Source organism: Xenopus laevis, chromosome 5L (genome assembly GCF_017654675.1).
Source record: "Xenopus laevis strain J_2021 chromosome 5L, Xenopus_laevis_v10.1, whole genome shotgun sequence".
Classification (NCBI taxonomy): domain Eukaryota; kingdom Metazoa; phylum Chordata; class Amphibia; order Anura; family Pipidae; genus Xenopus; species Xenopus laevis.
In genome coordinates, this window is record NC_054379.1 from 66,549,377 (window position 1) to 66,577,314 (window position 27,938).

Consider the following 27,938-nt stretch of genomic DNA (forward strand, 5'->3'; position numbering starts at 1 on the left):
AGTAAGTAATACAAGACTAAGAGAATAAAGAGTTTGAGAAAGGAGAGGAGGAATAATAGTTTGAAAAGTGGTGCCACAGTCTAAGGTTTTCCAGTGGGCCCCTGGCATCCCAGTCCAACACTGACCACCACCATGCAGTAAAGGAAGGTAAAGTTGCCAGCGCAAAGACACTTAACTCTGTATGTGGACTGTATGTTAATAAGCACAAAAATGTATATAAAAATATGTAGTCGGATTATTTATTGCACCGAAATGTTTCCGCGCAAACAAGCATCATTAGACATTAAACCTAAACAGTACAAATATAAAAGGAAGGTGTTCAAAACAGGAAGACTATTGGTGTAAACTCGCTTTGTTCCTCCCCCGGCAGTGAAAAGAACACGAAAAGTCATGTGAGAGATGTGCCGCCTACTGTGCATAGACAGTCACAGTCCAGGAAACAGCCCCTGGTAAATCACTGCTACGGTCTTTATGGCGGGGAGAGATGATGCGCTCCCCCTGTTGGTCTTGCTGCTTCTCCTACAAGCGACGCAGCCTGGGGTCTCCCGGACCACGTATGAGCCCACCTGGGAGTCGCTGGATTCCAGGCCTCTTCCTGATTGGTTTGATGACGTCAAGTTTGGAATCTTTATCCACTGGGGAGTGTTCTCGGTGCCGAGCTATGGCAGCGAATGGTTTTGGTAAGGTTCTGGCCACAACGAGATATCCTATGGTAAATGTAACAGTCCAAGGCTGTCAGGAGTGTAGCTTATACAGTGTCCGTTTTAGGATATTTGTGGTATTAAAATTACAGTGCTCTCTCCAGTGGAAAATTCTTTATTACGCGTCCCCATTTAAAATTTGAATAATCCCTTTGTCGGTGATTGTTCCGTGCTACAGTCTAGTATATTTTATCTGTTGTGCTCCTAAATGCCAACACCCTCGGCCCGCCTCTCTTCGTCCTGCTTTCTCTGGCCAATTACTTCCATCTTGATTCCTCAATTCTGCATGGTACCTAATCCCTCTGGTCTGGCCTGTTACAACATTCCCTTGCAACATATAATACAGCCAGAGCGTGACCTGTATTATCTCTTTTTTAACTAAAAAGAAATACATATGTTAAAGGGATACTGTCATGGGAAAACATGTTTTTTTTCAAAACGCATCAGTTAATAGTGCTGCTCCAGCAAAATTTTGCACTGAAATACATTTTTCAAAAGAACAAACAGATTTTGTTATATTCAATTTTGAAATCTGACATGGGGCTAGACATATTGTCAATTTCCCAGCTGCCCCAGTCATGTGACTTGTGCTCTGATAAACTTAAATCACTCTTTACTGCTGTACTGCAAGTTGGAGTTATGTCAGCGCCTCCCCATCCCCAGCAGCCTAACAACAGAACAATGGGAAGGTTACGAGATAGAAACTTCGGAAATTGAAGCGCCACAAGTGCATTAGCGCAGGCGATCCTTCATTCAAGCAGGCGGAAAGCTGACGGAAGGCAGTTCGGGGAGATTGTCGCACCGCAGAAGAGGCGATTAGTCACCAGGCGACTAAATCTCCCTGAATCTGCCCGTCTGCCCCAACCTTTAGTCCTCTTCAGAAACAGCGACAGGCCGATGATCCATTGTGCAGTGCATATTTCTCCTCCCTGCCTTCTATAGGAAATAGCCAGGGAGGAGAAATCGAGCGCCGCATGATGGATCGTCGCCCTGTCGCCGTTTCTGAAGAGGAGCGCAAGCAGAGAATAGGTAAGTAATTTCTTGATAAAAGCTTTGAAAATTAAAAGTTAAAACTGTCTTGGTGTTAAAAGTTTTTTCTTATGTTACTTTTTAAGGCAGGTCTGTGTTTACTGAAGTAGATGCAATATCTAAGCACCACCCTAATCCAACAGTTGTTGGAGCAGGTAAACAAAAAATCCAGACAAAGAAAACATCCATTGAATATAGCAATAGGTGTTCCAATAGAAAACTAAAGATGAAAATGATATAATAACGATGACGTTGTACAAATGGATTAAAATGAGGGGTCTGCAATTTCAGAGGGGTAACTTCATGCATGTGGAAAAGTATTCAAAATGTTTTCCAAACCATAACTGAAGTCACACCTAAAATAATGTCTGGACAAACATCAGGAATTTCAGTAAAATGAAAAAATATATTTATACAGAGCAGCATATGATTTTGTTCAGGGAAATGAATCTCCCTGCAGGGCTGCAACAATGTAATAAGGGGATACATTTGAAAGGAATTATAAAGAAAGTGGCAAACTGTAATCTGTAATGTGGAAGTTGAGAGGAGAGAATTCAATAACACACAATTCCTTACAATTACTATTATCAGCCTTATAAATGGCCAAAATGTTTTTAGGTATTCCACCCTTCATACTGTTTAAATGCGTATGTAATATAAGGATAAAATCATCCATACTCCACAATAGAAATGTATTAGTTCTATAAAGTCACATTAAAATTCATCAAAAACAGCTGAAAACCTGCTCTGGTACATTCACATTGTGCCACAGGGACTTTTAATACTTAAATACATGCAACCTGATAGAGTGTGTATTAAAAGGATCATCGTTGCAGTTGCAGTGCCTATAGATACAGCTGAGCACAGAACCCTTATTACATTTTATTCAACTGCCTTCTGTAAGTCATTTACAGAAGGCAGTGTGCAAAATGAAAATAAACTGCCACAGTTATGCATTTTTTTTCTTACACTGCCTTCTTCTTGCACTGAATTGCTGCAGCTCAGATTTTTTTCCAAAGCTACCCTTAATTACCTTCAGTAGACAGTAGAGAATGAAAGCATGAAAAAACATTGAACAATGTAACTGCATTCTAATGCACTGACTGTTGTATAATCGCTTCATAATTACTTATCTTTCATTGCAGGTGGTATTGGCAGGGAAGCAAGGTAGCATCATATGTGAATTTTATGAAAAAGAATTACCCTCCTGACTTTCAGTATGAAGATTTTGGACCACAGTTTACAGCAGAGTTCTATAATCCATTGGAATGGGCAGTCACACTGGCAGAATCTGGGGCGAAGTATGTAGTCCTAACCTCAAAGCATCATGAAGGTAAATGATTGGCAGTAATGCACATGAACACATCAGCTCTATGTATTAGAAGTTATCCCTTGACCCTCTGTTAACCATATACATATACAACACCAGGAGCAGTCAATATTCTTACTCCACTGGGACTATTTCTCTACATTAAATTTGTTTCCCATTCCACAATTCTAATATAAGTTCACTGTTTCATTTTTGTTGGTGTTTGATTATGTATTTTAACTCGGCAAACAAAATTATTAAGGGGAATAAACTGTTTCTTGGCTGAATGTCCCTTCAACTGGGTTGAATAAATAATGTATAATTCTGCCAGAAAACTTAGTTGATCCAGATCTGACAACATTTGTGGAGCATAATTATGGTGTTTGTATAATAACAAGAGATCAAGGTATAAATTGAATAGATCAAGCATAACCAGCCCTTATGGCAGCTTGGTGCATTAGCCATTAAAAATATAGCAAAAACCCATTGGACAAAGTTAATTAGATTCCTGTTTGGCCTGGAATGAAGAGAACTGTTCAGTAATGATTCCAGTGATTATTCCTGCATGGCCAACAGGAAATGGGTAATAATTGAGGTTTCCCAAGGGTTAAACCAAGGAATGCTTACTATTTATCTGTGCATGACATACAAAGTAGTTAACATATGCAAACCAAATATATGTAGCAAAGGAGGTAAGGAATTCTTTCACTATTAATCACCAACCTAACTTTATATATTTACTATCCAATCTGGTCTCGAAGGTATAATAATACAGAAATATAACAATCATGGCATCATTTTAAAAAGGATGCTGCTTGGGTGTCATATTCCATTCCTTTTTAACAAATCCCCTATCTTTTACTGCTTTTGTCTCAAAGGCCTTACATATTCTCATTTCTGTGTATCCACCACTTAAGCGGTATATTTGTGGTGGCTCATAGTACATGGATATCCATGAACTATGGATATTGGTTTGTATGGGGATTGACATTCTGGAAAATCTTATCCACAAGGCACCATATTTGCCCGTGTATGGTGCACCGTCAGATGAGGAAGTTTCGATCATTTGGCCTCGCTTCCCAAGTAACTGGAACAATAAAAAGTGTATGGCCCCTTGTATATCATTCCACCTGTGAGAATATTGGTCAGAAACACAACGAAGATTGAGCATGTATGACCACCCAGGTCGTGGATGGGCTGGTGGGACATCAGGTAAAAAACCTGCTGGGCCCCAGACCTCATAGGCCCCGCCGGCGTAAGCCAGCTCCCCCTGAAAACTAGGAATGCTCCCCCCAATGGAGGAAGGAAGTAAAAGGGACACAATACATGGACGGGCATTGGGGGTGGGCATCAGGAGGAGGGCCCCTAAAGAGATACTGACACCAGAACAGTATCGGACTGGGATGCCAGGGGCCCACCAGAAAACCTTAGACAGTGGGCCCACTTTCCAAACTATTATTCCACCTCTCCTCTTTCAATCATTTTTCCCCATAAAGGAATAGGTAAGGACCATGAAATATGCTAAATGGTTAGAAGCAAGAGGGCCCACTGACACCTGGGCCCACCGGGAGTTTTCCTGGTATCCCTGTGGGCCAGTCCGACTGCACCAAAAATAAAACCTTTCTCACATCTGTCATAACATTTTATTTGCGTTTTTTTATCATTTTAAACATAAAAAGAGGGGCGTGCTCCTGAAGCATAAAATCAGTGAGATGTTTTATTTATAAGTATAATTAGGGGCACATTTACTTAGGGTCGAGGTTCATTAACCCTCGATATTCAAACGTCAAAGTAAAATCCTTCGACTTCGGATATCGAAGTCAAAGGATTTACTGCATTTCCTTCGTTCGTACGATCGATTCGATCGAACGATTAAATCCTTCGAATCGAACGATTTGAAGGATTTTAATCCACCGATCGAACGATTTTCCTTCGATCAAAAAAAGCTAGGAAAGCCTATGGAGACCTTCCCCATAGGCTAACATTGATGCTCGGTAGGTTTTAGGTGGCGAAGTAGGTGGTCGAAGTTTTTTTTAAAGAGACAGTACTTTGACTATCGACTGGTCGTATAGTCGAACGATTTTTAGTTCAAATCGTTCGATTCGAAGGTCGAAGTAGCCTATTCGATGGTCGAAGTAGCCTATTTGATGGTCGAAGTAGCCAAAAAAATACTTCGAAATTCGAAGTATTTTTTATTCTATTCCTTCACTCGAGCTAAGTAAATGTGCCCCTAAGTAATGCACTTACATCAAGTCGCAAAAAATTTCCAGCATATAATCATAAAAGCAGATACAGTAGCCCAATGCGTTTGGTCAGAGTGCCAACTTCCTCAGGGGCATATTGTAATAAATATAAAAACGAATATTTAAACCCCTCGGACGGATGCCAAGGAAAGTTAAGTGTGCCACCAGTACCGCTTACTGCACATGTGCGCATAACATATGGCAGGGAGAGTTGTCTATTGTACAGGACACTTCAAGATTGTAATTGCAATTGCGCACATATGAAGAGTGCACATGTGAACCCTGCGTCTGTTGCTAAGCAGCATAGAAATGTTCACCTAACTTTATGACTACTGGCTGTAAGGCCCAAAGGCCTCAGAGGTAGTGAGGACCAAGGGAGGAGATAACAATGTCCAAGTTCGCGGTACAGATAAGGATGAGACGAAAGAATGGTCAAACAGGCAACAAGATCAGTCCAGGCAGAAGAGGTTCAAGGTCGAGGAATTCAGGCAAAGGTCGGTACACGGATAACAAGGATTTCACAAGATCACACCCAGGAGTAGCAAGCTAAAACCTATAATTGGGCACAGGTGAATTCCCAGAGCTCCTTAATATAGTCCCAGGTTTGGTGCCAATTTGGACGCATCGGCGTCATAACGTGTGCGCGGACGCGCTGGCGTCAGCGACCGACGCGCTGACGTGTGCGACTGACGCCGGCGCCAATTATTGACGCCAACGTCCATTCCGTTGCCGGCGACCAATCAGAGTGCGGGAAGAGGTCGTCATCATCCGGCTGCGTCCGTGAGGAACCAGGAAGCTGCCATCTTGGACGCCATCTTGGCCACCATTTTGAAAACCGATTTCGGACTCCATTACAGTACCCCCCTCCCTAGGGGGGCCTCAGGACCACCTGGGTTAGAAGGAAACTGCCGATGAAATTTTCGGACCAGGAGAGGAGCATGGACATCCGAACTTCTTACCCAGGAGCACTCCTCAGGGCCGAACCCCTTCCACTCAATGAGGTATTGTAGGGTACCCCTCGAAACCCGGGAGTCCAGGATTCTTTTCACCTCAAATTCCTGATGACCGTCCACCATGACAGGAGCTGAGGAGGAAGAAGAAGAAGAAGTACCTGCAGGTTTGAGCAAGGAGACATGGAAGGCGTTCGGAATCCGCATTTCCGGGGGGAGTTGTAAACGGACCGCCACCGGATTGATGATCTCAGAGATGGAGAAGGGACCAATAAACTTGGGACCAAGTTTAGGAGAGGGGACTTTGAGACGAATGTTCCGTGTAGACAGCCAAACCTTGTCACCGGGTGCATACGGAGGGGAAGGAATTCTTCTCTGATCGGCGAATTTCTTCTGGACCAAGGAACTTTTCTCCAGATTAACGACAGTGGCGTGCCAGATGGCCGACATGTGGGCAGCTTGGTCATTGGCGGCAGGGACATTGGTGAGTAATAAGTCCTGAGGAAAAGCCAAAGGATTAAGACCATACATACAGAAAAACTGAGATTTTCCAGAAGAAACATGTAAGGCATTATTATGTGCGAATTCAGCCCACGGAAGCAGATCAGCCCAATCGTCCTGGCACAAAGATACATGGCATCGGAGGAATTGTTCAAGGGCCTGATTAACCCTCTCTGCCACTCCATTAGACTGTGGGTGGTAAGAAGAGGAAAACTGAAGGGAAACACCAAGGGCTTTACACAGGGACCTCCAAAACTTGGAAACGAATTGCGATCCACGGTCAGAGACAATTTCGGCAGGGAAACCGTGGAGGCGAAAAATGTGTTTAATAAACAGTGAGGAAAGTTCAGGAGCAGAGGGGAGTTTCCGAAGAGGAGTAAAATGTGCCACTTTGCTGAATCTATCAATTACCACCCAAATAACTGTGTAACCAGAGGAATTAGGGAGATCCACAATGAAGTCCATAGATAGATGAGTCCATGGGCGGGAAGGAATAGGTAGTGGTAGGAGTAACCCCTTAGGAGGGGAATGTCCAGACTTGGATACAGCACACACAGAGCAAGAAGAAACAAAGTCTTTGACATCTTTTCTTAGAGAAGGCCACCATACAAGACGAGACAGGAGTTCAGTGGTCTTTCTGATTCCCGGATGACCGGCCCTGCTTGGAGCTGTGGGACTGAACCAAAATGGAATGACGAAGTTCAGGAGGGACAAAGGCAACACCAACAGGAGTTCCAACAGGAGCAGAAGATTGAACAGACAATAATTGAGAGGCCAAAGAGGGAAATAGAGCAGCGATGATCTTTGTAGGAGGCACAACGGATTCCGGTTCTGCAGAATTGAGATCTTCGAGAAGAAAGCTTCTGGAAAGAGCGTCCGCCTTCTTGTTCCTAGCACCAGGCCGAAAGGTTAAAATGAAATTAAAGCGAGAGAAGAATAGTGCCCACCTAGCTTGACGAGGATTGAGGCGTTTGAGTGTCTGAATATACTCTAGATTTTTATGGTCTGTATAGATGGTCACAGGAACAGAAGAACCTTCCAGCAAATGTCTCCATTCTTCTAAAGCAAGCTTGACGGCCAGTAACTCACGATTTCCCACATCATAATTTTGTTCAGAAGAGGTGAATTTTTTCGAAAAGAAGGCACAGGGATGTAGTTTTCCATCAGAAGACGCTCTTTGAGACAAAATTGCTCCAGCACCGACGTCTGAAGCATCCACTTCAATGAAGAATGGTTGGAGAGGTTCTGGGTGTCTGAGAATGGGAGCGGAAGAAAAAGAAGTTTTAAGAGTCTTGAATGCCTCCAAAGCTAAAGGTGGCCAATGCTGAGGCTTACCCCCTTTTCGGATGAGGGAAAGAATGGGAGCAACCTTGGATGAAAACCCCTTAATGAATTGTCTATAATAGTTGGCGAAGCCAATGAATCTTTGGATAGCTTTAACACTGGTGGGGAGAGTCCAGTCCTGGATAGCGGAAATTTTAGCAGGATCCATTCTGAAGCCTTGTTGAGAAATGATGTAACCAAGGAAGGAGATGGACGAAACCTCAAAGGAACACTTCTCCAACTTGGCGAATAAATTATTTCTCCGTAGACGGGAAAGGACTTCTTGGACTTGAAGACGGTGCTCAGCAAGGTTCTTGGAAAAAATAAGAATATCGTCCAAGTACACCACCACGTATTGGCCCAACAAATCTCTGAAAATGTCATTTACAAATTCTTGAAAGACCGCGGGGGCGTTACAGAGACCAAATGGCATCACAAGATACTCGTAATGCCCCTCTCGAGTGTTAAATGCGGTCTTCCACTCGTCTCCTTCTCTGACCCGGATTAAATTGTAAGCCCCACGAAGATCTAACTTGGTGAAAAGACAAGCCCCCTTCAGTTGGTCAAACAGTTCAGAGATGAGGGGAAGGGGATAACGGTTTTTAATTGTAATTTTGTTTAAACCCCTATAGTCAATGCAGGGCCGCAAACCTCCATCTTTTTTTTCTACAAAGAAGAAGCCGGCTCCAGCCGGGGAAGAAGAAGGACGAATAAAACCTCTTTGCAGATTCTCTTGGATGTATTCCTTCATGGCACGGGTTTCAGAAGGGGAAAGCGGATAGGTGCGGCCCCTGGGAGGCATGGTCCCAGGAAGAAGTTCGACGGGGCAATCATAGGGGCGATGGGGAGGCAGAACTTCGGCCGACTTTTTATTGAAGACATCAGAGAAGGCTTGATAAACAGAGGGCAGAGAAGAATTTGGAGACACAGATGAAACTTTAATGATGGATTTGGTGGGTAAACAATTTTGTTGGCAGAAAGGACTCCAACGGGAGATTTGAGATGAAGCCCAGTCTATTACTGGGTTGTGGGTATTCAACCAGGGCAAACCAAGCACAATGGGAGTGGAAGGACAGTCAATCAAAAAAAAAGACAATCTTTCAAGATGCATGGTTCCCACAATAACAGAAAGTTCATCGGTGGAGTGAGAAATAATAGCAGAAGACAACGGTCGATCATCAATTGCCAATGCACGGAGGGGAACAGCCAGAGATTGCAGGGGAATGGAGTGACTTTATCCATGAAATTCCCAGCTGCGCCGGAATCAAGGAAGGCTTCGGAAGAAATCGTCTGGGTTCCAAAACGAATCTGCACAGGAAGGAGGAAGCGTTGAGCAGAAGAATGGGGAGAAGGACCAATTCCACCCAGGTAAGTCTCCCCAGTCTTACCTAGGTGTTGGCGTTTCCCGGCTTCACTGGGCACTCATAGGCGAAGTGGGATTTTCCACCACAGTAGAGGCAAAGTCCGGCAGCCCTTCTCCGAAGCTTCTCCTGTTCGGTAAGACGGGCCCGTCCGATCTGCATAGGTTCTTCCGTAGGCAGGGAAGAAGAAGCAGAAGCCGCAGGAGTTGGAGAAGGCAAAGTGGAAGCCGGATTGGGAAGGAAGGGTCTTTGAAAACGAGGAGCCAGAGTAGGTTGGAACCTGTGGAATCTCTTGGTTGGGGAGCGCTCTCTGTCGAGCTCAGCTTGAAACTCCCTCTGCCGAGTATCGACCTTTATGGCCAAGGCGACTAGATCTTCCCAGCGGGATGGAATTTCCCTGGACACCAGATCATTCTTTATACGTATCGCCAGGCCGTTGTAAAAGGCAGCGTGATACCCGTCATTATTCCATGAAGTTTCAGCAACCAAGGTGCGAAATTCGATGGCGTACTCCGAGACAGGGCGATTTACCTGTTGAAGATGGAACAGGCGTGCGGAAGCAGCTGTGGCACGACCCGGAGCATCAAACAGAACACGAAGTTCGCGAACAAAGGACCTGGCATTGTCAATAATAGGATCTTCCTTCTCCCATAGCGGTGAAGCCCACTCCAATGCCTTCCCTTGCAGGCGGGAGAATATGAAGCCCACCTTGGCACGTTCGGAGACGAATTGGCTGGGTGCGAGTGCAAAGTGGACCTCGCACTGGTTGATAAACCCGCGGCAAGCTTCGGGGTCACCACTGTAGAGTGGGGGAGCCAGAATGCGGGGCTCGGAGACCTGGAGTGGAGCCACGGGTACAGATACAGGAACAGGATCAGCAGGTGTTAGGGCCGACAACTTTGCCAGTACAGTTTCCAGGGCCTGACAAAAATGAGACTGCTGTACCTCATAGGACTGCATCCGAGAAGCCAGACCACAAAGCGCTCCACCGACATCAGGTGGCACTGGGTTTTCCTCCGAAGGGTCCATGGCCCAATTATAATGTAAGGCCCAAAGGCCTCAGAGGTAGTGAGGACCAAGGGAGGAGATAACAATGTCCAAGTTCGCGGTACAGATAAGGATGAGACGAAAGAATGGTCAAACAGGCAACAAGATCAGTCCAGGCAGAAGAGGTTCAAGGTCGAGGAATTCAGGCAAAGGTCGGTACACGGATAACAAGGATTTCACAAGATCACACCCAGGAGTAGCAAGCTAAAACCTATAATTGGGCACAGGTGAATTCCCAGAGCTCCTTAATATAGTGCCAGGTTTGGCGCCAATTTGGACGCATCGGCGTCATAACGTGTGCGCGGACGCGCTGGCGTCAGCGACCGACGCGCTGACGTGTGCGACTGACGCCGGCGCCAATTATTGACGCCGACGTCCATTCCGTCGCCGGCGACCAATCAGAGTGCGGGAAGAGGTCGTCATCATCCGGCTGCGTCCGTGAGGAACCAGGAAGCCGCCATCTTGGACGCCATCTTGGCCACCATTTTGAAAACCGATTTCGGACTCCATTACACTGGCAAACAGATTCTTTTTATATTTTTGCCATAAAAGTATTTGCCTAATGCTTATACATTACTTCTATGATCCCCCTTTTTCCTCTATGAGGGGGCTGCCATATTTAAGCACCAGTAGCCTGTTAACATTAGAAACTCTTAAAGGGGTGGTCCACCTTTAAGGTAACTTAAATATGTTATAGAAATGCCAATTCTAAGCAACTTTTCAATTGGTTTTCATTATTTTTTTTTTTATAGTTTTATAGTTATTTGCTTTTTTCTTCTGACTCTTTGCAGCTTTCAAATGGGTGTCGCTGACTAGCTTCTAAGAAACAAATGCTCTGTAAGGCTACAAAGGTTATTGTTACTTTTTATTATTTATCTTTCTATTCAGACCCTCTTATATTCATATTCATATTCCAGTCTCTTATTCAAATCAATGTACGATTGCTAGGTTAATTTGAACCCTAGTTACCAGATTGGTTAATATGCAAATTGAAGAGCTGCTGAATAAAAAGCTAAATAACTCAAAAACCTTCAATAGTAAAAAAATGAAAACAAATTGATAATTGTCTCAGAATATCACTCTCTACATCATACTAAAAGTTATCTCAAAGGTGAACAACCCCTTTAACTAACAGGTTGAGACGGGACAGTCAGGTTTAGGAACTTCAAATAACAAACAGTCAACATGACCTATAGGTAATGTACATTTACTTTATATTATGAAAAGTTGTTTTTTAGGGTCAGTATAACTTTAAGGTCACACCCAGTAGGCCCCAGACACCACATTTGATGCTGTGGCCACCTTTAGAGTAGACACAAGTCTAATCTAGTTTTGACACAATCATCAGACTAATGCAACTTTCTGCTCTCAGTTTTTTTCTGCTTTTGTTTCTCACCTCATATTTATTATGTCTTTGATGCTGATACAGTAAATCAAAAGTAAATTTGATGACAGTAAATCTAAATTCGAAAAACCTTGCCTCTTCTTACCTTCTAAAATTCCTCTTATTGCTCCACATTAAGTCATTATTTAGTCACTCCCTATGTTCAATGTTTATGTTAATTGCCAGAATCCTGAGCATCAGTTGTGCTGTACACAACATTTTCTGTCTTGTCCTTTTGAGCTGTCAACAAACCCATACTATACACAAATCTTCTTGGTGCTAAATACCCTTGCATACTATAAAAGTACATCATTATTTGTATATAGGTAACCATAGATCTTGGTTATTATTTTATTAAAATTACATTTAATAAATTACATGTTTTCTGTTTCTAGGTTTCACATTGTGGGGGTCCAAAGTCTCATGGAACTGGAATTCTGTGGATGTGGGTCCCAAAAGGGACCTTGTTGGTGAACTGGCTTTGGCCATTAAGAATACCACTAAACTGCGCTTTGGGCTATACCACTCTCTTTTTGAGTGGTTTAATCCCCTATTTCTTTCTGATAAAAGTGCCTCTTTTGCAACTCGTCAGTTTGTAGACACCAAGACTTTGCCTGAGCTGTATGAACTTGTGACAAAATATCAGCCTGAAATCCTTTGGTCTGATGGAGATGGTGATGCCCCATATACTTACTGGAACAGCACTGGCTTCCTAGCCTGGCTCTATAATGAAAGGTATGCTTTCATGTTCCCATAGATTCTTAATCTTTATGTCAGACACTGTTTAAGGTGGGTAACCATGTTACTATGTTACTATGTTTCTGTTACACTTTTAATAATGTGAAATTTTATTTGACGTGTAAATCAAGAGTCCTTTATTCACAACAATAGCACACCGTGCCACCCAGCTGCATTCACTTTTCTGCAATACTGGGGAATGGGCATGCAGATTTTACATTTGTTTAAATCTCCCATACAGCAATTTCCTAGTGCACGTGTGTGGGGGGTGGGTTTCTAAGACTGTAAATGAGTGGTGATGGGGGTTCTGACCTTGGCCTTCATATTTTGAATATCCAGGCCTGTGTTTGAATGCAGTTTTTTTTTCATCAAAAACACAGATGTCCAGCACATTGCCATAGGCATATTCAAGAAAATACAAAGACATGATTTGCTTGTATATAAACAAAGAAATATTTTCGAGCAATGTGTTAAAATAGTTGTAATAATAATTGCATTGTAGGACCCTTAGGGATGATTTAAAAGTGTGATATTCACTAAACTTGCATTACACTACATACAAGTATTTGAATGGTTTTAATTTTCTTCTTTCTGTCTTGTGAGCTCTTATGTCCCACAGAAGGCTCTGATATACAGTTGGGCCACAGTTAGACAACTTTTTCCTAAATTTGGTTCTGTACATTACCACAATGACTTTTAAATAAACACAACTGCAGTTGAACTGCAGACTTTCAGCTTTAATTCAGTGGGTTGAACAAAAAGATTGCATAAAAATGTGAGGAACTAAAGCCTTATTTTAACACAATCACTTCATTTCAGAGGCTCAAAAGCAATTGTACAAATTAAATAACTGAAAATAAAATGTTAATTTCTAATACTTGGTTGAAAACCCTTTATTGGCAATGACAGCCTGAAGTCTTGAACTCATGAACATCACCAAATTCTGGGGTTTCTCATTTTTAATGCTCTGCCAGGCCTTTACTGCAGAAGCTTTCAGTTGCTGTTTGTTTGTGGGCCTTTCTGTTCGAAGTTTAATCTTCAACAAGTGAAATGCATGCTCAATTGGGTACAGATCAGGTGACAGACTTGGCCATTCAGGAATATTCCAATTCTTTGCTTCAATAAACTCATGGTTTGCTTTGGCTGTATGTTTTGGGTCATTATGAAACGCCTCCCAATCAATTTGACTGCATTTAGCTGGATTTGAGCAGACAGTATGTCTCTGAACACCTCAGAATTCATTCGGCTGCTTCTGTCCTGTGTCACATCATCAATAAACACTAGTGTCCCAGTGCCACTAGTAGCCATGCACACCCAAGCCATCACACTGTTTCCGCCATGTTTTATAGAGATGTGGTATGCTTTGAATCATGAGCTGTTCCACACCACCTCCATACTTTTTTCTTGCCTATCATTCTGGTAGAGGTCGATTTTGGTTTCATCTGTCCAAAGAATGTTTTTCCAGAACTGTGCTGGCTCTTTTAGATGTTTTTTTTTTTAGCAAAGCCCAATCTAGCCTTTCTTTTCTTAATGCTTATGAGTGGCTTGCACCTTGCAGTGCACCCTCTGTATTTACTGTCATGCAGTCTTCTCTTTATGGTAGACTTGGCGATCGATATGTCTACCTCCTGGAGAGTGTTGTTCACTTGTTTGGCTGTTGTGAAGCGGTTTCTCTTCACCATGGAAATGATTCTGCGATCATCCACCACTGTTGTCTTCCATGGACATCCAGGTCTTTTAGCATTGCTGAGTTGACCAGTGCTTTCTTTCTCATGATTTACCAAACTGTAGATTTTGCCACTCCTAATACTGTAGCAATTTCTCGGATGGTTTTTTTCCCTGTTTTTGCAGCTTAAGGATGGCTTGGAGAGCTTATTGGACTCCATGTTTTCTGTTCACAGCAAAATCTTCCACATAGAAGCACCCCCCCCTCAAATCAACTCTAGGACTTTTATCTGCTTAATTGATAATGACATAATGAATGAATTGCCCACACCTGCCCATTAAATAGCCTTTGAGTCAATTGTCCAATTGCTTTTGAGCCCCTGAAATGAAGTGATTGTGTTAAAAAAAGACTTTAGTTCCTCACATTTTTATGCAATCTTTTTGTTCAACCCATTGAATTAAAGCTGAAAGTCTGCAGTTCAGCTGTATCTGAGTTGTTTCATTTAAAATTCATTGTGGTAATGTACAGAAACAAAACTAGAAAAAAGTTGTCTCTGTCCAAAGATTTTATGGGCCTAACTGTAGATCCAGAGGGCTCTGCTATATCAGGACGATGCCTCATTCATACATTTTTCTATTTTATAATATCAATGTGTTGCCTGCTGCATAAAATTAGATTTTGCAGCCTTATGGGAAATATTTTTATTTGCTAAAACTGATAAGAAGTATGATTACAAAATTCTTAACCTAAACAAACACTTTTTGTGAAATTACTTATTATTATTAATAATAATCAATTGAAGAATTGCCATTTCTTTCAAGGGAAAAAGATGTATTTATTTAGCAGAAGAAATATAAGAAGAAATATAAGAAGAAATTTGAGCAGACAGGTGCAAATTGCATTATATCCACAGTAAAGGCAGCTAATATGAATCAAGCAGACAAAAAAAATTATGTTGTAATGTGATATGTCTGTACAATGTTTTGTTAATTTTGTACTGCAATTTTGAATAGCCCTGTTCGAGATACAGTTGTGACAAATGATCGTTGGGGCAATGGCTGCATATGCAAGCATGGAGGCTACTACACATGCAGTGATCGTTACAACCCTGGGCACCTGCTAAAGCATAAATGGGAGAACTGCATGACAATTGATAGGTACTCTTGGGGATATCGGAGGAATGCTTTGATATCAGAAATGCTCACTATTGAAGAGATTGTACGGGTACGTATTTGGGTGCTTCTCTAGAAAAAGGTGGTGGAAGTTAGAAAAAATACAAAATACATTTACAAATACATTTTCTTTTACTTTCATATGAGTGGGAGTGTAAACCTAGGAACTTATATGTGAATGTAGCTGGAACATTTACTATATTTAACATATAGAATCAGATTCAAAAGGGAACTGCATCCACCCAATGTTCGCTCTAATTCCTTCCCGGGTGTGTGTGCAAAAAATTATTTTGTGCACACATTTTAAACTTGTGTGTGCAGTTTATAAAAACTGTGTGTTAAGGTCACAACATTTTGTGTTTTCCACACAAAATACTTTGGGAGTTATGTAATTAAAGGCACTAAGTTTGACCAGGAGCAGTAACCCATAGCAACCAATCAGGAGGTAGCATTTACTAGTCACCTGTTTAAAAGCAAACATCTCATAGGTTGCTATGGATTACTACTCCTGGGCTAATTTTATGTGTGTGCACGCACGAGCACCCAGCTTAGGGAACAGTGCATCCAGCTACTTTTAATTCCTTATGAAAGGGTTGCATCATCCAAAATATGTTTTTAACCAATTTGTATGATGCCTTTAAGAATAAAATCTATATATTTTAGATGTTGTACTCATATTATTTTGCAGTGAAAGTTCCAAGTTTCAACCTCATGGTACCTGTATGTAGTTTCAACTATTTTTTGTCTTGGACTACGAGAAAAAGATTTATCTGTTAGTTATGTAACAGGTATGGGATCTGTTATCCAGAATGCTTCAGAGATTTCTGAATAACAGGTTTATGGATAAAGGATTCCATACCTGTAATTACAAATGCCCTTTTTCTAGAGCTTCTTGCTGCCTTTTCCTATGTTGCTGGGTGGCATTTGCTACTTCTATGACTTTCCAGTTTATTAGGCCACATAACAGTGGCGGGCCAAGCCAACCGGGCGCCCTAGGCGGCCCGGATGGCCACCACGCTCCCCTCCACGATCCCCTCCACGCTCTCCTCCGCGATCGCTCGCGTGGACGTGTGCGCTCCTGAAACCATTGTGCGCACACATGTGCACAACGCCGGAGGGGAGAGTGTTACATCGCTGGAGGCAGGGAGGCAGAGCAAAGCGACCGAGGGGTGTGGTGAGAGGCGGGGAAAGTGACTGAGGGGAGGGGAGGGAGGCGGGGAAAGTGACTGGGGAGATGGGGTAAAGCGCCTGAGGGGAGGAGCGCTGGAGGAGTGGGAGGAGCAGCGAACATGGACTAGGGGTAGGCAAAAGTCAGGTACCTGCCCAGCGCCCCCCTTTCGTTGCGCCCTAGGCAGGTGCCTCTTCTGCCTAGTTCCGGCCCTGCCACATAATTTACAATATACACAATTTAGCAGCTCATATATCCGCACCTAAAATGTTTTAGGTGGTTTTCTTTAAAACTGCACTTAAGGCACTATTTAAAAATAGTGTATATTAAAACAATTTAAAACTTTTTTTGTATACATGAACCTTAAATTATATTCTCTGTTACCCTATGGGGTATAAGCTCCACCCTACAGGAGGCAGGACACTTAGTATTTTTCAATAAAAGGAGTTAAGGGGCATGCCAGGTGTGGCTTCACTCCTGTTCCATTCAGTTTTTAAGTGTCCTGCATCCAGGAAGGAGGATAGCTCATCCCCAGGAATGACTCTTCTACGGTCAGCTCTACCATTGACACCAGAGGTGATGCTGGGAACAGGGCTTCTTGTTCCTTTTGAGTTAGCCCCCTATGCTGGAAAAACCCACCGGGGTCAAAATCATGGCCGCAAGCTTCCTCCTCAGCAGCCTCTTCTAAACTAGCCAGTCTCTGTACTCCCACACTACTACCTCAAGCAGCCTGCTTATAATCTTGCTGCACGCCTTCAGTAGGGAGAGTCACTTCTTTTTCAAAGGGCACAGTGAGGTGGCACCTCTTCTACCTTCCCTTCTAACCAGATTGCGACCATCCGCACATGGCAGAAGGTAAGTTGGGGGGACTATTCCCCAGGGCAGGGGGTAAGGCGCCAGTGGCAGCACAGTTGACCGACTTCGCCTGCACTAGGTGCCAAACAAAGATGCCAGGGGGATTTGGTGAGCCTCACTGCAGAGCCTGCTCTAACACCCAAGGGACTTCACCTGCCTCAGGGGGTAATCCTATCCCTACTCCAGCCCGGGGTCCTTCTCTGGAGGGCTCTTCCTGAGACTTGCCTCCTGATCCCCTGATTCCACAGTAGGCATTACAGCTGTCCAAGTCCTTAGCCTCCCTACAGGGGCTCCCGGCTCTTGCAGATTCTCTGGGCAAGGCAATAGCCAAGCTTGGCCACCACACTAGTGGCAAGCGCAAACGCCCTGACAGGAACAGGGGTGACGCCAGCCCCCACATTCCATCTGATGCTTCCTCGGCCGAACCGAAAATTTCCCAATTTAGAACTCCCACCGTCCAGGGATTCTTGCAGAGAGGAAGGAGAAGTGGAGGAGAGCAAAGACCACGATAGGCATCACAACATCAGTGGGATCATCAAATGGGTGACAGATGTACTCAACATTTTCCAGACTTCAGACCAACTATCAGAGTCAGCGGGATTGTTTAACAGACAACACAAATCATCCGTCGCCTTCCCTTCCCATGACCAATGCCTTAGCATAATACAAGACGAGTGGAACACTCCGGAAAGAAAATTCCAAGCTACCCGTAAGTTCTCAAAATCATATCCATTTCCCAAGGAATTGGCGGACAAATGGAGCAACCCCCCCAAGTGGATGCACCAGTATCCAGATTGTCTAAGTCCATGACACTACCAGTCACAGATGCTGCAGCTTTTAAGGACCCATCTGACTATCGACTATAAGGCTTTCTAAGAGGGGTCTACTCGTCTTCCGGCTCGGCCCTCCGACCGGCTCTGGCCTCGGCATGGGTTGCCAGAGCCATCCAGGCCTGGTCAGAATCACTCCTGAAGGACATTGAGGAAGGTGTTCTCAGATCCGATCTTCTCTCATCCACACAATCTATCACCAAGCCATCCACCTATCTCTGTGATGCAATACTAGATGCCACTCAGGTTATTACCATTATCGGTAGTGGCACATAGAACCCAATGGCTCAAGAACTGGTCTGCAGACCTCAGCTCTGAAAAGTCACTGACCTTGTTTCCCTTTAAAGGATCCTGGTTATTTGGCAAAGAACTATTAAAGATCATCTCCCAGACGACTGGGGGCAAAAGCCATGCCACCAATTGTTTTAATTAGTAAAGCTTCTTTTGGGCGTTTGGGTATGTTTACTTGTTAGTAATACAGTATATACTAGTTGTTAGACTCTGATCCATAAGCATTGTACCTTATCACATTGCTTAAATATATGCGTCACATCCTCTAAAACAGTTAGGATTAGCTCCCCGCTTCCATTTGGTTATAGGAGTGGGTACCAAATACCATCTGCTCAAAACTTTATATGATGTTTCTTGTGCTAGTATATTGATAGAATTATGCATTGTATATGAAAAAATACTTTGCCAATTTTGCTCACCCAAAGTCAGTGACAATTCTGTGGTCCAGTTTTTTTACATATTGCAAGGTTGTTATAGATTGGGTATTGGTACATTGACTATATAGATAACTAAGCGATCCTTTCATTTGAGGGCAATGCAAGCACATTGTTTTTTAAACAAAGGGGAGGGACGTCCTCCCGTCCGAGGAATGGTTTCATGTTGAATTAAGTTCTACTCAATTAGTTTAACAAGTTCCCAACTGGTGATTAAAGATATGTACATATAAAACGGTTTAACCATTTATTGCTGTGTTCTCATGGGTGTCTCGATGGTGACGTTTCCCAGAGTGTGGTCAGTGGGCTTCTTGGAGATGCATGAGTCGGAGTAGCCTGAGCTTGTAGTTGAGCCTTTGTCCAAAGCACTCCGCAAAGTATGAAGTAGTGCTTGTCCGTCTTCCAGTGATTTAATCATATGTTGTTTGTTGTTGTAGCTGAATAAAAGTTTAAACGGAAAGCCCCACTGATATAAAATGTTTTGTTGCCTTAGTAGCTGCGTGATAGGGCGTAATGCTCTTCTTCGCTATATTGTGATGCCTGCTAAATCTGAGAAAACTTGAAATGTATGTGAGTTGTAGTTCGTCTGTGGCTCCCCATACTGCCTCTGTAGCGTAGTAGTGAAATCTGAGGATAACATCTCGAGCTGTCCCATTATCCCCCCCCTAGTCCCCAGTGCCCTATGTCCAACTCTAGACGAGCTGTGGGTATATCTGTGACCAGGTTAGCCAATAGTTTAGGTATTTCAGTATGTAAGTGCTTGATTTTTTCAGTTAGGCCCCTGATACAGATATTGTTTAGTCTGGACCTATTTTCAAAGTGTTCCTGACGTTCCATGGTCTCCTCATGTTGTGCTAAGAGGTGTGTTATTGAAGTATCATTTGAAGCGTATAATAGCCCCATCTAGTTAGTTTTCAACTTCATCAGTGCGGCACCCCAAATCGCGTATTTCGCAGGTAAGCTGTGATGTAATAGTGACTGACATTTCTCTCAGCTCTTTGTGGAGCAAAGTCTTACATTTTTGTAATAGAGATGTGTCGCTTAAATGCGGTGAGTCATGTGTTTTGTCCGAATGCATGCTTACAGGACTGTCTGCTGGCCCGTTATCTGACTGCGCAGAAGAAATGGGGTTTGCCTCAGCCATCTTGGATTCCTCCGTTCAGCGTCGGACTGGGCCGGCGGGACACCGGTAAATAACCCGATGGGCCCAGTGCTCTTGTGAGCCCAGCTCCGCTTCTTAATGTGGGCGACCTCCCTTTGTCAGGAGGTCGCAGTAAAAAAATTAATTTTGTGCGTGCACACAAACAATATGACACGCGTGCGCACAAACCCAGCACAGCGTGCGTGTGCATAGACCCAGCACTGCACGCATACTCACAAATGCAGCACGCCAGATCGGTAGGGGGGGCCGGAGGGGGGCCCTGGGGCAGTAGCACCGGCAGACCCCAAGCCCCCCAGTCCGACCCTGCAATGTGCCTGCATGTCTGCAAGGGGGTCCCTGGCGCCAATGTTTTTTTTTTAATAAAAACTTTTATGGGGGGCCCTGGCGCCAATGTTTTTTTTTTTAACTTATAGGGGGGCCCTGTTCACCAATTATTTTTTTAAACTTGTAGGCGGGCCCTGGTTACCAATTATTTTTCTTAACTTGTAGAGGGGCCCAGACCACCAATTTTTTTAAAAAAAACTTTTATGGGGGGCCCTGACACCACTTATAAGGGGGCTCTGACCATCAATAGCTTTTTAAAACTTGTGTGCGTGTGGGGGGGTTACCTTTTTTAGCGCTGATGTCTTTGTGGTCTTTTAACTGTGGTGTGAACGGGATCTGGGGTGGGGCTTGAGGGCTGGGGGGGAGTGGCCTAGGGGGCCCCAAAATGTAATTTTTTGTGATTTTTAATGGCGGCCCTGGGCAGATCAACCGGGACAAATACCCTTGATTTCTCTCCATCGACCAGCATTAGTCCTGCTGGATAACCCAGAATTCCCTACAGGCAATCTTTCTTGGTGGTGGCAGAATAATTTTTATAAAATTATCCCGAATAATGTGTTCATCCCTAACCAAACCCTATCAAATGCCAGTACCAAAATTTTTTGATACGCCACTATTTCTTATCTATAACAGGGAGTAAACTGCAGAACTGTGTCATGAGCAATGTATGCCAGTTTGTTATTTGTACGGTAAACATGACAAAGCTATTGTATTTACAAAGTTATTTTATTATTTATTATTATTTACAAAGCAAATAAAAACGATTAAAAAATAAAAAGCTTTTAAGAAATAAAGTTCTACATGTTTTCTAAGCAGCAATTCCACAATCTACATATTTGCTAATATAGTGGCTTAACTATATGTTACTGGGCCCCACAGCAAATTCAGTTTAGGGCCCGATTATTTTGGTAAATTGAGCCATTCTACCAATATATATATAAATATATATATATATGGAAATTTTTAATTAGAGCCTTACTGGGTCCTCTATATCCTGGGCACCGCTGCAACTGCAGAGTCTGCTTCCTCTGTAGATACAACCCTAATCTATCATGTAATATGCATCAGAGGACACTGCATGACTACAGCGCTATAATAATTGCTATTTGTGTCCCTCTTGCTACTTCCACTACACAGGTGTTAGTAGAAACCGTTTCGTGTGGAGGGAATTTGTTGATGAATATTGGCCCAACTTCTGATGGTCGAATCCCTGTCATATTTGAACAGCGTCTGAAGCAGATTGGGCAATGGCTTAAAATTAATGGAGAAGCCATTTATAGCACAACCCCTTGGAGAGCACAGAACGATACTGTCACTGCTGGAATTTGGTAAGAATATTGCTTGTGGTGGATTACATCTTTTAAATTATGTGTTAATGGATATTAGCTTTTTTCCCACACAATCTTATGGCTAGGTGGTATGCCATTATTTTTAATAACAATAAAACTGATTTGCCATTTTAGAACAAAGCTTGAATAATTCTGCAGGGGCACTTCTCACTTTTTGCACAGAAGAATTATTAGCATTATTTTATAGGTCCAGAAAATTTTAGGTCCAGTATATTTTACGTTCAGTAAACCAAATGGTTGCTGTGACACCTGCTAGTAAACATTGTAGACTATATTTCTAATTCAATCTTAAGGACAGCACTTCCAAGCAAATATGCTGTGATATAATTCACAATCACACAACATGATTTTGGCCTTGCATGCCCTTTCTCAAGTGTGATACAAGACAGAATGTGTAAGCATTTTTAACACACCCATCCCTTCCCCCAACTCGATTCCAAAAGGAGGTTAATTATTTCAGGTGTGTCCTTAGTCTCTGCATCAAGCAAAATACTCTTTTCTTGTGTGGATTCGATAGAGGCAGAGCGTAAGAACACTTTCTTGAAAGCATTGTAGACTATACTGTCCCTACAGAAAAAATGGTCTCCCAAACTATTTGGTTGGCCATAAGCCAGTGTTGTAGGAGTGATGTGATAGGAAGCACCAAAAATGTTAGATGCTAAATAAAGTTATTGGAATAGGCCTAGCCAAAGCTTATTCCTCAGTCAAACTTCTTGGCAAGCTTTGAGGTTGTGGTTAAACACTTAGGGCAGATTTATCAAAAGTCAAATTTCAAAGTTATGTAAATTTTTTTTAACTCTAATAAATTTGAATGTACTCACAACTCGAATGGGAGGTTATTTAAGAAAAAAATTTAAATGTCTAATATTCGATTGAATACGAAGAACCCAAAAATTCAAATCAAACTGGAATGGAATCCGAATTGAGTTTTCCTCAGAAAAAAAACTTGAATGTCAGGAAGGCAATAACATCTTCAAATGGTTCAACGGACCTCTGCCATTGACTTGAACTCGGCAGCTTTTAGGTGTTGAATATTCGAATTAGAACTTTTTCTAGGGTCGAGGTGTGATAAATCACACATTCAAATTAAAATTCGAGTTGGTAATTTAGAATTTGAATTTGTGAGTTTTGACCCCAAAAAAAATGTGAAAATTCAATTTACCATTCGAACCTTAATAAATCTGCCCTTTGGTATATCCTCTGGTATGCAAAGGACATGGTGTGAATTCAAACACTCCCTTTCCATTTCAAAGGTCCAGACAGGAATGTATTGGTACATACTCCCATAGTGATCTGAGCAGCAACTCTAAAGGCCTAAAGTGACTGACATGTTTTTTCACATGATCTTGTGCATAATGAGAACACTTTTGCTTGCCATACCTTAGCACAACGTACAGTCATTTCAGAGCATGACACTAAACTTACAGAGAATGACACCTAAGTTAACATGGTCATAAAGACGACTTTTTGCTTCACTGCTCCAAAAGCAGCCCATCCATTAAATGTAATTTAAATTTTGAGGTAATAGATTAATAAACAACATTTTAGCTTAGTATTTTTTCTGCTCTGATAGGTTATAGGTCTTTGTTATGTCTTGATTCATGATCTACGATTACTTCTTGCAGTATAATTATTACTCATAAAATACACTTTTTGACTTGCTACACCTTTATATGTTGTTTTAATATCCATTAATGGAGATAAGCTATTTCCACCAGGTACACATGCAGACCTAAAGAAAAAGCCCTGTATGCCATATTCCTGACTTGGCCCTCTAAGTGGGAGTTAGTCCTTGGAGAGCCTAAAGCTTTAACTGGAAAAACAGAGGTAAGATCAGCCTGACCTAATATACCAAATGTGAAAATATATTGGGAGTGTGGAGTTGTAATAATCAAGGCAATATTTGTTTTAGGTTAATTAATTTATAGCTTGTAATCTTTTTAAATTATTGATTGTTTAATTGTTTATTATTGTTAATTAAATAAACATTTGTGTGTTTATCATTGTGCATGTTTGTGACTGTATGACTAATTGAGAATGTGTTAGTTTTGACTGAATATGTAAATCTGTGTACTAACCCCTCCTTAGCTCACGTAAAATTTACTGATATATGAAAACATGACTGGAGCAGTGTTCTCTTACTTCTAATAGTATCAGATACACGCTCAGTTTATGAGACTCATACGAAATGCAGTTGTATGTTCCCCATTTAGGGGAAGTTTACATTAAAATTAATTTTTAACATTATTTATTTGAGAGTGTGGATTGTCTTGTGTATGCTAATTAAAGGGAACAATTTTTGTAAATGTGATTGCAAATGAAAGTGCAGGTATGGGATCTGTTATCCACAATGCTCGGGACCTTGAGTTTTTTGGATAACGGATCTTTATGTAATTTGGATCTTCATACCTTAATTCTACTAGAAAAATCATGTAAACATTAAATATACCCAATAGGTTGGGTTTGTCTCCAATAAGGATTAATTATATCTTAGTTGGTATCAAGTACAAGCTACTGTTTTATTAAAACATAGAAAAAAATTTGGATTATTTGATTACAGCGGAGTCTATGGGAGACGGCCTTTCCGTAATTCTGAGCGTTCTGCATAATGGATTTCCAGTTAACAGATCCTATACCTGTAGTATGTTAATTATGTAGCAGATGAAAGTAGTCCTGTATATAAACTATGTAGCAGGTGTCTGTTAATTCAGTAGGCTTCTGCTTCGTTGCTTCTGGAGTCAGAACTAGTGGTATATTGACTATGAACAGCTAGAGATGATCCCTATCTAAAACAAGTACAAATACAGTAACTATAAAATTATTAAAATAAAAGTTTTTTTCCATTATGTAAAACAGTTTTTGGGTGGAGATCGCCCTTTAGAGGCAAAATAAATCCTCAAACAAATTACTGTAAAATTGCTCATTGCTTTTCTAAGCATCTAGCAATTTAAATTATCTTTTTTGTCTGCATTTAAAGATACTGCATTGACCAATCAGAGCCCATTTCTAACTGACTTCTATGCGCTACTAAGTAAAATAGCTACTTTTCTGTGAATTCCAACAATGTATTGCAGCACTGCAGATACATATTGAACCTGGTTCAAAATTACTGTATCTAATGTATCTATAAGAACAATCACTTCAGCAAGAGAATTACTTAAAGGAGAAGGAAAGCTACGGAGGCATTTTATTGCCAATAGATTAGCTGCAATAGTGCAAGCTAGAATGCTATATTTATTCTGTAGAATGTTTTACCATACCTGAGTAAATAGCTCTAGAAACTCTCTGTTTGTTTAGGATAGGAGCTGCAGTATTATTGTGGTGTGACATCACTTCCTGCCTGAGTCTCTCCCTGCATTGGGCTCAGATTACAGTAGAGAAGGGAGGGGGGAGGAAGAGGAGAAAACTGAGCATGCTCTTGCCCAGGGCAATGAGGTTTAAACTGAAGGCAGGAAGTCTGATACAGAAGCGCATGTGTACACAATAGAAGGAAAGAAATGCAGTGTTTCTTTTGACAGGAGACTCAGAGCAGCACTACTTTGGGGGTTTACTGGTATATTTACATGGACCTTTCTGATAAGGCTTACTTAGTTTTTACCTTTCCTTCTCCTTTAAACACATCTTTAATTGTTAAATATCATTTTACATCTTAATATTGGCCCACCCTCATCTAATGCCTGCTGACATTATATATTATATTATTCTATGCTGTCATTGTATATTTATAGAGTAAACATATTCCCCTTATTCCCCTCTTCTCCATTATAAACAATTCCAGCCTTTCGTCATAACTAAGCTTTAATTGTTAAGTACCATTTTACACCTTAAAATTGGCATCACTTCATCTGTCAAGGGATCTACTGTTGACTAAAACATTATAGAGTTTATTCTATGCTATCATTATATATTTATAGAGTGAACATATTTCCCTTAAAGGGGAAGGAAACCTAGGTGGCGCAAAAACCCTCCCCCCCTCCCGTGTGTTGCCCACCCTCCCTCCTCCCCCCTGGCCTACCCGTCCCGCTGGGCAAATGCCCCTAACTTGTTACTTACCCTTCTGCGCAGGTCCAGTCCAGGGAGTTCACCGACGACATCTTCTTCCACGCGATCTTCTTCCTGCTTTGAACGGCGCATGCACAGTAGGATCATTTCGCCGGTACGATCTACTGCGCATGCGCGTGACTTTTGGCGCATGCGCAGTAGATCCGTACCGGCGAAATGATCCTACTGCGCATGCGCCAAAACGCCGTTCACAGCAGGAAGAAGATCGCGTGGAAGAAGATGTCGTCGGTGAACTCCCTGGACTGGACCTGCGCAGAAGGGTAAGTAACAAGCGGGACGGGTAGGCCAGGGGGGAGGAAGGAGGGTGGGCAACAAACGCGAGGGGGGGTGGGGGGTTTGCGCCGACTAGGTTTCCTTCCCCTTTAAGCACCTCTTCTCCATTTTAAACAATCCCAGCCTTTCTTCATAACTATGCCTTTCTTTATAACTAAGATCCACCATACACATTGTTATCTTAGTTTTTCTACCTTTATCAGTTATCCTTTAGTATGTTATAGAATTGCCAAGTTTTTAATTAGTCTTCATTATTTATTTTTTATAGTTTTTTTAATTATTTGCCTTTTTCTTCTTTCAAATGGGGTCACTGACTGCAACTAAAAACAAATGGTCTGTTAAGCTACAAATGCAATTTTATTGCTACTTATTATTCATCTTTTTATTCATAAGATGCTAAAGATATTTCAGCTTCCTAAATATATGTTTTCTCTCTTTTACAGGTTCATCTTTTTGGTTTCGGACAAAAATTGAACTGGTCCTCATTAGGAGAAAAGGGAATTGTGGTGCATTTGCCAGTAATCGGCTATTCACAGATGGCTGCTCCTTGGGGCTGGGCCCTTAAGATAGTTGGCTTAAATGAAGTAGTAAAGCAATATAAAGGATAATTTTGGCTGTCAAATGTCTATTTTTTTTTTACTGAAAAGTCATTCTGCTTTTTTTTCCAAGTGGCTGCTATTACAGATGCAAGTCTTTTATAGTAAGTATGTACAGCTTTTACACTTTACTGTTCAGAAGTGATTTTGGCACATTCTGATCAGTTGATAAGTGTCAGTTGGTTTGAGATGGTGATGTTGCCAAGAGAAACCAATCAGCAATTAGATTTCAACAGTTAGAAAACAAAAGCAAAGAGCTGAATGGTTATTATGAGCAACATCACCGTAATGTTTCACTATACTTTTTATAAATAGACCCCTAAGTCTTGAGCCACTTCCAAAATTCTGTTTTTAAAATATATTTTGCTTCCTCAAAGGGTCTTGTCATGTTAATCAAATAGTAAAATTCCAATAAAAAAAAAAATCTTGAATTCCAGATTGTAAAATAACAAAATGTGGGAATGCCCTGGTGGTGGGATGCAGGTATGCAATGCACTGTAATAGAATTAAAAATTGTTTATGTATTCTGGGGTGTCTGTAACATTTTAAAATAAACATTCTTCATGCTTTTTGTGAGTTGTGCTAAAGGTAGGGGAATTGGGTACTTGATGTACAAACCACTGTAGCGTGCAAAGTAGCCTTCCCACTTAATAGCTTGGTAGAGACAAGGGATGCATAAATCAGATTCTTAAAGAACAGCATTTTGCGCTATACCATTGGCTTACCTACACAACACGAGATGAAGCCCCCACCGCAAAAGAAATTTGGAAAGGGGGCAGGCATGTACAGCAACCCCTGCCCAGGACCTGCTACCCACCTGCATGCCCTCTTTCCCACTTGAGGGAGGGTGTCTGGGGGGGTTTCAATATAGAAGACCCTACAGTCCGGTAGCCCATGTCCCCCAAGACAAAACCCCAGGCAACCATGGGGTCTGTTTCTTCTATAGTTATGCCAGGTACTATTAGCTTTTTCTCAGCCATCCATTTCCTGTCCTGCAATGATTTGCTGAATGATTCAATCACAAAAATGTAGGCATATTTTATAAAAATTTACTTTTTTAGTTGTACATGCCATTGGGTAATCCTAAATAGAAAATTGCCATTTTATGTACTAAGGCCCACCCCTGGGATCATGATTCACTGTTCACACAAAAAAAGCAAGGGCACACAT

The 27,938-nt window shown here is 41.9% G+C and overlaps 1 protein-coding gene across 1 annotated transcript; it reads left to right on the forward strand.

Moving 5' to 3' along the window:
- Positions 1-420: 420 nt before the first annotated feature.
- fuca2.L (alpha-L-fucosidase 2 L homeolog) lies at positions 421-27,337 on the forward strand. Its single transcript, NM_001089737.1, is given in 7 exon segments — positions 421-680; positions 2,876-3,063; positions 12,244-12,583; positions 15,266-15,476; positions 21,626-21,816; positions 23,556-23,664; positions 26,616-27,337. Coding segments are annotated over 7 exon segments (1,413 nt in total). The 5' UTR covers positions 421-471; the 3' UTR covers positions 26,781-27,337.
- Positions 27,338-27,938: the final 601 nt, after the last annotated feature.